Source organism: Eubalaena glacialis, chromosome 13, assembly GCF_028564815.1.
Source record: "Eubalaena glacialis isolate mEubGla1 chromosome 13, mEubGla1.1.hap2.+ XY, whole genome shotgun sequence".
Taxonomy (NCBI): Eukaryota; Metazoa; Chordata; class Mammalia; order Artiodactyla; family Balaenidae; genus Eubalaena; species Eubalaena glacialis.
The window spans coordinates 24220396-24233436 of NC_083728.1; the positions used below are offsets into that span (position 1 = coordinate 24220396).

At 34.2% G+C, this 13041-nt stretch overlaps 1 protein-coding gene across 7 annotated transcripts in view; it reads left to right on the forward strand.

Moving 5' to 3' along the window:
* Positions 1–12153, forward strand: part of RBM39 (RNA binding motif protein 39) — a 28980-nt gene extending 16827 nt beyond the window's left edge. For 4 of the 7 annotated variants that reach the window (XM_061210297.1, XM_061210295.1, XM_061210296.1 and 1 more), the window contains 8 exons: positions 1128–1193; positions 3178–3382; positions 3933–4010; positions 7788–7838; positions 9905–9986; positions 10472–10577; positions 11028–11106; positions 11195–12152. In XM_061210297.1, coding sequence (XP_061066280.1) covers positions 1128–1193; positions 3178–3382; positions 3933–4010; positions 7788–7838; positions 9905–9986; positions 10472–10577; positions 11028–11106; positions 11195–11295 — 768 coding nt within the window. In that variant the 3' untranslated portion in view covers positions 11296–12152. Of the gene's footprint in view, positions 1–1127; positions 1194–3177; positions 3383–3932; positions 4011–7787; positions 7839–9904; positions 9987–10471; positions 10578–11027; positions 11107–11194 lie in introns of all 7 variants that reach the window. The other 3 variants (XM_061210300.1, XM_061210301.1, XM_061210299.1) reach the window with 3 other exon arrangements.
* The last annotated feature ends 888 nt before the right edge of the window (positions 12154–13041 follow it).

A 13041-nucleotide genomic window follows, 5' to 3' on the forward strand; every position in this document is an offset into this window, starting at 1 on the left:
ACATTCCTAGTACTGATTTATCTTATAACTGGAAGTTTGTATCTTTAGACTACTTTCATCTAACTCTTCCCTCCGCCCTCCATCCCCCACCCCTCACCCCTCACCCCTCTGGTAGCCACAAAGCTGATCTTTTTTTTCCATGAGTCTGTTTTTGAAGTACAGTTGAATTGCAACACTAACAGTTCCTGGTACACAACATAGCAATTTGATATTTTTATGCATTTTTTTCAAAAGAATCACCAGGGTAAGTCTAGTTCTCATTTTAGAAGAGATGGTTAGAATAAATGTTACTAGTAGGCTGTGCTCTGGTTTAAAAAATTCATTATGTGGCCATGAATAAAAATCTTGGTTCCTGTCGTACCTTGTCCACTACTTAATCTTTATGGCCCTTGGATATACATTTCGTTGTTTTCTTTCACTACCCCACTCAACCCCTTTGTTAAACTGTTTTATGTGTCAATAATGATAAAGTTGGGGTGTTGAATTTTGTGGGTGCTTTATATTTATTGGAAATATACACATATTAATGGTACACAAATCATAATTGTATGAGTTGGTCAGTCATTACAAAATGAATATGTTCCTGAAACAACCAGAACATGAAATATAAAATGTGGGTGCTGTATTTTAATTTTTCATGCTTCCTTTGTATGGCCGAGTTTGTTGGCATATTGTGATGTAGTAAATACAGTTCCCTCATTTAAGGTGAACAGTCATTGCTTTGTAGCATATTCACAGTGTTGTGCAGCCATCAACCACATCCAATTGTTATTTTTAGTTATTCCAACATTTCAGGCAATTTATTGTGTCTGGCATAATTGAGAATTAACATTTGGTGTATTTTAGCAGAGGGGAAGAAAAAAGGTTGATTTCGTTTTTAACATTGTATTCTGCAAAGGATTTCAGATTTTTAGTGGTTTTTGATGCAAAAGGCTCCCCAGTGCATAACTTCCTGTTTAGGAAGTTCCTCGGCCTCTAGAAAGAAGATTTTTTGGGCATGAGGGATTGTGATATGTTTTCTATTATGTTTTAGGGGGAGCCATTTTAAAATCATGTTTCAAGGGGTAAAATATTTTTGCCCCCCCTTTTTCACTTAGATAAATAATAATTGTGGTTTTCATTTTTAGATTGAAAGTATCCAGCTCATGATGGATAGTGAAACAGGTCGATCCAAGGGATACGGATTTATTACGGTAAGCAATTGACCATGATTAACATTATGACTTAAAAGGTTTTGATTTGAGTAGCGTAGTGTAAAGCTTTATTGGTTATTGATAGTGGGGAAGGAGGTAAGGTTAATATTTTCAAGTGGTTTAACTTATTTTGCTGTTAGTAGCCAATTCTTAGTAGCTAAAGGTGTCCACCAAATGTGAAACTTAAAGCAGTTTGCTATCATTCTGTTTATGGTCAATTTGCTTAGCCAACTATTCATGTAATTGAAGTCATTCACTCCTTTAGGATTTCTTCAGTCTGACTCCTTTGTGACACAAGATGTTAGTTGCATAAAGGTCTCTTGGAATTCTCTTACTTTTTATATGGACACGTCGGACAACCATGACCAGGATTGCCTTATTAAAAGTGTTTGTAGCTGACCATTGAAGCCCAGTGCCTGAATAGGGTATGACGTGGCAGCTTGGAATAATTGTGAATGGAGGTGCCCTTTTAAAAGTAAACTCTTTATATATTAATGTTCATGATGCAATCCAGTTACATGAGAACAGTTTTTCAAATTATTTTTTAACCTTGGAAAGTGCTGGAAACACATTTTTAGTTTAAAATACAGATAGTTGTCACCACTGCTGCTATTGTACACAAAAAATTTTTAAAATACAGAGATCCCAGATTTTATCAAGAAATTACAATTGTGTCATAACCAAATTTAAATAAAATTGAAACCTATTCTGTAGTGATAAGAATATGTTCCACTGTTCAGTGGGATTTTATCTACCTCAGTGTGTGTTGGTGAAAAGAAAAAAGTTATAAAACACCAACATGCTATTTTGTTACTAGTAACATTAGCATGATCTTCCCCCCCGCCCAAAGTGTTCAAGGGATTTTACATGCAACTTACAAATATTTCATCCTATTATTATCTAAAGTATTTAGTGTTCTGTGTGCTAGATTTAGTGCTTGAATATTTGCTCACTGGCCATATTTTCACTAGAACACTACTAAATGTCATGTAAACAATGAAGACATTTTGCAAAGCATTTTAATTTTTTAACATAAATCAAGTATGAACTATTTCCTATGACTTACTGATCTGTATGCAAAGCTAGATTATGTAGGGACTTTCCTGGTGGTCCAGTGGCTAAGACTCCGAGCTCCCAATGCAGGGGCCCTGGGGTTCGATCCCTGGTCAGGGAACTAGATCCCACATGCCACAACTAAGAGTTCGCATACCACAACGAAGCTCCTGCATGTGGCAACGAAGATCCCGCCTACCACAACTAAGGCTTGGTGCAGTCAAAAAATAAATATTTTTTTAAAGCAAGATTATGTAAATCTACATGGTTCTGTTGTGTGTGTAAATGTTTTTATATTTTGTAACTACTGTCTGTAATTTTTCCCATCTCAATAATGGAAAAAAATTATTTTTAAACAATTCAACATTCTGATGAAAGATGAAGCTGTGGAATTAGAATATAGCCCGTTCTTCCATTATATTAAAACCAGATTGTGTGAATTAAAGTTTTATTGTGTCTGCATCCTGAAATTAAGACTAATACTTAGTTAACTGGCAATAAAACAATGACCCTGAATTTTGTATTAAAAATTAAGTTTTGTATTAAAAACCTGAGTTGAACTTTTAATTTTCCTGAATAGTGTACTTTTATGAGAGAAAAGAAGCAACATTTTAATTTATTCCAGCATATTAAAAAGGGTTTTGATGTTTGAAAAACTACTTTTCACATTTTATTACTGAGATTCTTTATTCCCAGACAGGTGTCATTACTTGATAATGTCTTGCCATTTAAACCACCACATTAATAAATCTAATATGCGTAAACTTTGGTGGTCTGATAATTTAGGTTATATTACTTATAGCTTGAACTTGTTACTTTATCATCCTTGCAGATGTAATTATTGAATATACTAGCTTTAATAAGTAAGGGTTTCTTTACCTTGCGTATATAAGTAATTACTGGACTTTTTATCCCTCTCTCAATTGTATAGTTTTCTGATTCAGAATGTGCCAAGAAAGCTTTGGAACAACTTAATGGATTTGAGCTAGCAGGAAGGCCAATGAAAGTTGGTCATGTTACTGAACGTACTGATGCTTCCAGTGCTAGCTCATTTTTGGACAGTGATGAACTGGAAAGGACTGGAATTGACTTGGGAACAACTGGTCGTCTCCAGTTAATGGCTAGACTCGCAGAGGGTAAGTTTATCCTAGTGTTGTGAATGATTTGTTGATACCGTAATGAGAAAGGTAACCATGCAGACAGATAAACGGAAAATTATTTTTTCTTATTTTGAGGTTGACTGTTATCCTTGGGCAGCACATGTGGTTTCATAGGTGAAATTCATTGCCTTATAATGGAATCTACTTTATGATGGTGCTTTTTGAGTACCACAGCATATGTTATACGATTTCTTTTGCTTTCTATAATAATTATATCCTCATACTTCAGAGTAAATTTAGTTGCAGTGCTTAATACTATGTCCTGCCTGTACAGTTGGTCTCCCATATCTGTGAGTTCTACATCTGTGAGTACGGAGGGCAGACTGTATCACGCCACTTTATATGAGGGACTTGAGCATTTGTGGATTTTGATATCCGAGGAGATCCTGGAAATAATCTCACCTGCCCTGCTACCAAAGACCACTGTAATTTGTTTTAATGAAGTGACTTTGGTATTACGCAACCAGAAAACTAGGATATTCCCGCTCTTAACAAAGCAGGGACGTTAAGACCTATTCTTTTACAGGTACAGGCTTGCAGATCCCACCAGCAGCACAGCAGGCTTTGCAAATGAGTGGCTCTCTGGCATTTGGTGCTGTGGCAGGTAGGAATTGAATCTTTTCTATTTGAGATCATTGTTTTTTCACCTAATTCGAAAATTTGCCAAATTTTTGCATTTAAAAGGACTTACTGAGAATTCAATTCATCAAGTACTTTTAACTTACAAATTTCAAGAGTTCATGTAAGGAAGTGGTGATATAGGACATAATTATCCACTCATAATAAACTGTCAGGGTATTTTTGAACCCTGCATACCAATTTTTAGTTGAAATTGCTGTTGTTTTTTGTTTTTGTTTTGATTTATTTATTTTTTTATTATTTTTGGCTGCATCCAGGTCTTAGTTGTGACATACGGGATCTTTTGTTGCAGCGCATGGGCTCCTCTCTAGTTGTGGCATGCGGGTTTTCTCTCTAGTTGTGGTGCGCAGGTGTCAGGGTGTGTGGGCTCTGTAGGTTGCAGCACGCGAGCTCAGTAGTTGAGGCGCGTGGGCTTAGTTGCCACGTGGCATGTGGGATCTTAGTTCCCTGACTAGGGATCGAACCTGTGTCCCCTGCACTCTAAGGTGGATTCTTTTATCATTGGACCACCAGGGAAGTCCCTGTAAGTTGTTAAATCTTTTTAAATGTGTCACTTTTATTGAAGACCAAAAAGTTTATATTGTTTCAAAAGAAAAATGGTTTTTGTAATGTTTTTGTTTGGAAAGCTACCAGAGGCCTTTGAATCAAGCTTTATTTAAAATAATTACAGTATTAAGAGTGCAGAGAAAACTGCTTTCCTAATTAGAACATACAACAGTTGATCCTTGAACAACATGGGTTTGAACTGCAAGGGTTTACTTACAGATGGATTGTTTTTCAGTTGTAAATACCGCACGATTCATGGTTCGTTAAATCCATGAATTTGGAAGGACTAAGGATATGGAGGGTCTACTATAAGTTACATACTTATACTTACACAGTTTTCAACTGCTCAGATGGTTGGTGTCCCTAATCCCCAAGTTGTTCAAAGGTCAACTGTAGTTTGAGATTTTGAGTTGTAGAATGAAGTGCCTGGAGAGGTGAGGAAAAGAGGGAGAGAATTGATAGTTTCTTACAATTATGTAACAGTGGGTTTAGTTTATGAATCACATTGTTTTCTTCTCTTTTGTGGCTCAGGTACTTGAAATTAACCCAAATCTATGAGCTAGGATAGCATTAAATTTTGAGATGTTGAAGCCTTGCTTTTAGAATATCTGAGAAGAACCGTTTGTAGTTTGTACTTTAGATGACAAGAAACACTAACCCAAGAAAGTATGGCAATATGAGATCATGGTACTGCATCTGGATATATAAAAAGTTCTGTGTGGTTGCTTCATGATTTCCTTTTCAATTGAAAAGCCATTAACAGAGAGGATCATTTCTGCATCTGCATTATTCTTTATAGGGGGCGCTTCTGTGTTTTCCTCTTTTTAGTGAATATTCGAAAGTTTGTGAGTACTTTTAGGGTCTTGTGCTTCCTTTCAAACTGTGATAGATTTTGAAATCTGATAGGTAGTTCTTTAAAATTACTGACAATCATGTTACTATATTCATATGAGAGGAACAGTTATAACGATTAATGCATTTCTGTATTTATGAATCATTTAATGACTCCAGGTTTCTCTAAATTATTGTTTTGTTTGTTTTGACTTTTTAAACAAGTATTAGACATTTAATTTCTTTGCACTGAACACGTAGTCATAGAATGTCACGTACTGTAATTGAAGATACTAAAGGAAACCCATCACTTCAGAAACATATCCTAGCCTCTGGTTTGACAGTTACTGTTTTACCTGAAAACTGTATCCATGTATTGCTTCCCATTGTTCAGGTCATTCTTTCAACAATTTAGAAAAATGCTAGTGTTTACCATATTCTAGGTATTTCACTAGAGGCTGGTGCCTTTAGGGATTTAATAGAAATACATACGATTCATTTTTAAACAGTCTTCTGTTATATCCTGGCTGCTGTATCAAATATGTTGATTTGGTTTATAAACAATATCTTCGCCTAATTATAGTTTTTCAGTGTTAGACATTATTACTTCCCTAAGCCATTATTTCTCTTATGAATGAAGAATGACTATACTTCCCTGGGCACACTTACTGGGTAGTTTATATTAAGGTTGAAAATTCTAAATGTCCATGTGGATTGCTTAAAATAGCCATTTAGTTAACTATTTGTTATATTCCCCCTTTTTAGTGTTGATAGATGATTTTAAAGTTTGGTTCTGTTTTCTTAATACTTCCGGTAAATTGCTATTACTACTGAATTAATAATCAACACTCTATTTTAAGGTAAATATTTACATAACTGGGTATTTTTCTCCTGTCATTAAAACCTTACACATTCCTTGTTAAAGTTAGATAAATTGCTGAGTGTTGATGTCAGTATTTGAGGCCCTTGTTGCCTGAGTTCTTAAAAGTTGTTTTTTGAAACCAAGAGTGGCCTATCACTATATCCACATGTCTTTATTCTGGAAGTTTAATGGGTCTTTTCTACGATAAGTTAGTTCTTATCTTTATGAAACCCATGCTTTGTTTCCTAACTTGTTACAAATGACCTGAAGAACCATTTTTGAGATTTTGATTTATATACACTTAATATAGCATGGATTTCTGATACCTATACATTTTTTCCCATTTTAGGGAAAAAAAGACAAATTGTTTTATAATTTAAAGTTTATTGACAATGTTCCTATGGTCATATCTTCAAGTTCCTTCAGTATACACCAGTTACATTTCTTCAACTCCCTGGGATGCCAATTTTGAGCACCCAGGTATTCTTACATCCCCATGTGACTTGGGCTGCAGATCCCTTTTCATTTTTGCCCATGTTTTATGATCATTTTGTATACTCAACAAGAAGCCCAAATGATAATAAAGTATTGCAGTTGCATCACGTGTTACTGAAAATTAGGTTACTGAATTCAAACAATTTCTATGTTGTATATTTCTATAATTTTTAAACTTCAAGATACCTTTGGATACTGTGACATTTTCTTTACATTTCACACTTGCTGCTTTCACTTGATGGCAGCTTTCTCTTAATTGGCCTTCTCATGTAGAATTTTAATGATTATGTGAGAAAATATATTGGTAGAAATCACCATTCCGTTTATTTTTAATACAGACTAGATGTTTAGATTTTTCTTGTACTACATATATTATAGTAAATCTGATTAGATTTCATTCCTGCCTCATTAAATTTCCAGAATAGGCCAGGAAATCAGACCTAATAAAACTACCACCTTCTGGGCTGGACACGACAACTTAAAACTTAAAAGAACTTAATATATACATATGGTTAGAATGGGGTCTTTCACTGCTTAATCGGTAGATTATTAAAAGTGTTTGACGTGTACTGCTGCAGTATTTACTCTTTCACCATAAACTTCTAAAGTTTAAAATGCTTACTGACATTGATAGAACAATAAATAGTTGATATCCCAAGTACTTGGAATTGAATTCTCAAGATCAGGGTTTTCATGCATTTTCTGACCGGTGTGCTTCCCTTTCCCCATTTCCCATTATTCCCATGTGAAGAGTAGTATAGTGGAATGCCTTTGAGATGTGGAAGAGTTCTAGGAATAGGAATAGAGAGGCATAAGTTTCCTAGGATAGGAGGAAAGAAAAAGGCCCCAAAGCCTTGTCAATGAGGAATGGGGAAGGAGGTTTGGCTGCCAGGTTTTACTATAAGTTCATTTTGATAAACCCTGCTACCATAGTCCTCTTTTATTAATGCTTTCCTGACATTTACCCTGTTAGTTGAGGCTCTTCATTGTTCCTGCACTGAGCTGTAGAATTCTCTTTTGTTATAGATTTGCAAACAAGACTTTCCCAACAGACTGAAGGTGAGTTGAGTTTTTTATTTGTTTTTGAAGTGGATGTTAATGTAGCAGGACATAGTTGTGTATATATATTATATCATAATTATTACTGTAGTTTGTATTTTGGGCCCAGTTTTGTCAGAATGACATAGTGTCATTAACAGTAAGCCAGAAGGCCTAATCCAAGTCATTACAATTACATGAATAAAGATGATAAATGTCCATGCTTTTTCTTGCTATAGCTAGCTTAGAATTATTTTCAGCTTTGTATGCCTATCTTTGTGTTCTGATTGTACGTATTATATAGATGTCAGAAAATGAAACTTGTCATTTTAGTAGACAAATCTTTTAGAACATGGAGTTTGTGAACTTAATATAAGGTTAGGAAAAACTAACTCCAGTGATTTGTGTAAGCCGTACCAAGCAATGAGATTATCCAGAACTAAATTGCATGCAGATTTCAGAGATTGTGAAACAATTTATAAAATAGGCTATTGTTTTCTTAGTTTTCAATTATCAAGTAAATCTCTGCCATTTAATATAGCATTTTGTTGCGGTAATTTGGTATCTTACAGGATATACTTAAAGTCGTTTAGGTAAATGATTCTGTATGAAAAAGGTCTTTCCTTGTTCCTTGATAGTCAGGAATTAAATGTGTATCTTAATTTTTTCAGCAAAAGAGACAATTGTACTCAATCTTTTTTTTTTTCCTAACAGATTTTTAAAAGTAGAACTGGTGGATTTTCCTCTTAGTTATATTTCTATGCTGAATTCATTGTGTTCTGCATTCATCTAGGTTGAGCTGGAATATTTCCATCATACATTGTCTAATATTTTTCAGTATTCATAGCATACAGTGACCTAGTGTTTTTTCCAAGCATACTTCCATTTGTTTATGATAAAGGTACACAGTGGGCTTCGTTTTTTTATTGTAATATAAGCACACTTGGCATCTTTAACTTTCTTCAGTAGAATTTGACGTTAGTTATCTTAGCATTTTTATTTTCATACAAAGTTTTATGAAAGACAAATACTTGTTTATTGAAGTAAACTATAAAGAAGCAAAAAGCACTTGTTATTCTATCAGAAACTATCTTTTATGATGTATTTCATGCACAGCCCTAGTTTTTATTCAGTGGAATGTTTCTTTATACTTCCTCAGGTTATTGTTCATTTTAATTACCATAATTTCTAATGCACTGTTTTATCCATAGCTTTGTTTATTATTGTTATGTATTGGAATGAAATTTGGTCAAATATTATGATTACGGTGAGTTCTGTAACAGCCACTGGTAATGTTTTCTAAGTCACGTAAAAGCAGTGGAGCAACTGTCTTGGAAAATGCACTTCAAACTTAAAACCAACATTGGTTTAAATTTGCTCCTAAGTATTAGTGTCCAGTAGTTTTTTATTTTTAACAATGACTATTATAGATACATATTACTCTTTTTAGTGTTTCTCCTGCTGGAACAGACCTAATCATTTTAAAAATATTAATTTGATGTTGTAGTAGGTTTTATAGTCCTAAGATGTTAAATCTTAAATACTTGGATGGTTTTATGTATATTATTTTTAAAACTTCATCCTTTTATAACGTTTATATATTTAAAAGAAAATATGTAACTATATATTCATGGGCAGAAACATAAGAAATAAAACATGCTATAGATTTAGTTGGCATTTTAAGATTGTATTTGCATCATCCCCTGCTTCTCAGGGTATAAACTCCAGCAGTCCTACGAAATCAGTCTTGTTTTTATTTTCTTGTTTGTATTATTGATATTTGTCTAATTGAATGAATTTTCACTACACTTAAGGTTTAATTTCCCTTCTAAAAACAAAAGTCCCACCTTAGGATCAGCTGTCTCACATACTAAGTTGCCTTAGCTTTCCGGCAGCTAAAATGGGGTATTGTTATATACACTGATGTTTGATAGCATTATTGAATATGGTGAATTAGTGAAGTGACTGACTACCCTAGTTTCACCCTGTGGGTCCAGTGGTTATATTGGGCTTTGTTTTATTCGTAGGGATATTCTGATGCATTTTCCATGAAACTGATTTCTCCCTCTCTTTTTTTTTTTTTTTAGCTTCAGCATTAGCTGCAGCTGCCTCTGTTCAACCTCTTGCAACACAGTGTTTCCAACTCTCTAACATGTTTAACCCTCAAACGTAAGTAATATACTTTGGTCAAGTTCAAAAGGGTATGCTGTGAAATCTTTAATGTTTAACTTGTCTAAGTTAACATTTAGCATGTTTTCAACATATTTCATAGTTCAAACACTGCCACAATTTTGATCCTTTTAGTATAATTATTTTTATGCACATTATGAATTGTTTCCCTTGAATGTGTTTGTAAGATTGGAATTCATTTGAAAGCTTTGTAGATTTTATGTTTTCCCTTTATATCTAGTAGTTTTCTGTGAAGTGTTAGTATCAGTGTTTATTTGTATCACCAGTATACTCTTTTCCTAGTCCTATGAAATGGTGATAAACTTGGTATAAGTATCTTTGAAAGATGTCAATTAACCACTTAAATGTTAAACAAATGATTTTTAAAATAAAAGAACACACTTAAGATTTTTTATACAGATTGGAGTATGTGTGTATCATTTTATAAGTTTGAGTAGTGTCTCAGATTTAATACTTTGTTACAGAGAAGAAGAAGTTGGATGGGATACAGAGATTAAAGATGATGTGATTGAAGAATGTAATAAACATGGAGGAGTTATTCATATTTATGTTGACAAAAATTCAGCTCAGGTATTTTGATTGTTACTTTCTTGTGTCTTAATTTTCACACATACTTGGGGCATATTATGATCACTGGTTTTCCTTAGAGCGTATTGGGGTTTTTTGTTTTTTCCTGAGAGAAGCTTTAGCATACTGACTAAATACACCCCCTACAAAATAAAGACACTTTTAAAATAGTTCAGGTCATCATGTAGCATTATTGTTGCTGTTTAGTGTTCAGAGGTTGCCATGAAATTCTGGCATCTTGATTTCATTCTTCAGCAGCTTTCACATCATAGAAGATAGTAACAAGGCCAGTTTTGGGGATGATGAACTATTTTCAATAAATTTCTAGGTTATATATATTAGCTAGTGAAACAATTATGCAGTTATAGAGCAGTTTTTCTATAGGTAACTTGAATAAACCTGTTGGAATCCATGTTGTATATCACACCTTTAACCTTTTTTGTTGTATTTTAGGGCAATGTGTATGTGAAGTGCCCATCAATTGCTGCAGCCATTGCTGCTGTCAATGCATTGCATGGCAGGTGGTTTGCTGGTGAGTTTGACCTTTTTTCTGAGTGATTGTTTTTAACGGTCTAATCTAAGTGAAGAAGCTAAACGACCATATGTGTTTCTTTCAACAGGTAAAATGATAACAGCAGCGTATGTACCTCTTCCAACTTACCACAACCTCTTTCCTGATTCCATGACAGCAACACAACTACTGGTTCCAAGTAGACGATGAAGGAAAATATAGTCCCTTATGTACATAGCTTTTTTTCTTTCTTGAGAATTCATCTTGAGTTATCTTTTATTTAGATAAAAATAAAGAGGCAAGGGTCTACTGTCATTTGTATACAGTTCCTGTTACCTTGAAAAAATAAAAATGTTAACAGGAATGCAGTGTGCTCATTCTCCCTAACTAGCAAATCCCACTGTATACAAAGCTGTTCTCTTGTTCTGCCTTTTAAATGTACATGTAGAAAATTACATTAAGGATCTATAGGAATAGCTCTAGGGGAACAAATGTGCTTAACATAAAAAGGCAGACAGGGATGTAATGATGTTTTTAATGTTTCAGAAGCCTAACTTTTTACACAGCAGTTACATTTCACTAATGTTGATATTTGGTTAATGGTTTAGCAGAGGTTTCTGGAATACATAGTTTATGGAAATTCAAGACAGCTAAAAGGGCTGTTTGATTAACATCTCATCTTGCATTCTGATCAACTGGCAAGAAAAGGAGATTTCAAAATTACATTTCTGGATGGTATCTTTTCAATTAATGTATCTGTAAAAGTTTCTTTGTAAATATTATGTGTTCTGGTGTGTCTGAGATTCCAAACAAAATGATCCCTGCATTTCCTCAAGATGTTTAGTGACAGTCGGGTAAGCAAAGCAGTCTGAGCAAGAAATAGGAAATGCAGAAATAGGTTTTGTCTGGTTGCATATAATCTTTGCTCTTTTTAAGCTCTGTGAGCTCTGAAATATATTTTTGGGTTACTTCAGTGTGTTTGACAAGACAGCTTGATATTTCTATCAAACAAATGACTTTCATATTGCAACAATCTTTGTAAGAACCACTCAAATAAAATTCTCTTAAAAAGGCCACAAGAAATCTTCATTTTTGAAATGTTTTGAAGTCACAGAAACTTGGAAATAGAATATTAGTTTCTTTGACTTTTTAGTTGCCTCTTTGGGAAAATTCTTAAACTGTTGCCCTCAAGTTGTCCCTCTACATTCCTCTGTATCAGTCTTAGTACCGTACTACGTAGGGTATTATATCAAAACTGAGGAATTTACCAAAAAGAAAACCAAACTGATTTGACCAGGCCTCAAACCTGGGCATCCTTAAGTCTCTCCTACGTTTTCTGCACATCTTTGTGGGGAGGAAAAATGCCTCGTTATTTAAAAGTAAATACTGGAGAAAATGGTGTAAGTTCAAACTGGTTTCCCAAATCGATTTAACTGCATTTTTGAGCTTTAACTTTATTTGGGCAGCAACCCTTCGTGATTTATACTCTGAACTCTGCTTCAAGTTTTTGTGTCTAGGTTGAATCTTGAGTAGGGGATGTTGCTCCTAATTGCTCCTTCCAATACTGATTTCCTCACCTGCCTGAATTTCTTTTACTACTGTATTGATTTGTATGGGCTGAATCATAAGTGTTACAGGTTTATTCAGATATCAAGATAACTCAGTTTGAATTTGGAGGCGTCACAGTTTTCTACCAACCCTTTTGAGGGATGTTTGTAATTCCCTTACTTGCTTCAGTTATTTAACCTGAAGAAAAATTTCAAGATTCAAGTTAACTTTATTTTTGAACAGGCAGCAGTGTTACTGGGTGGCAGAGACGTACATAATGCCAACTTTTTTCTTTCCAAATTATCTCCTAGTAATTAAAAATTTCTTCTTGGATCAAGTACTATCAGGTTTGTTCTGTCGTTCCTTTCTAGGGAACTGGGCTAGCAAAGGTGCCTTCAGGTGTTTATT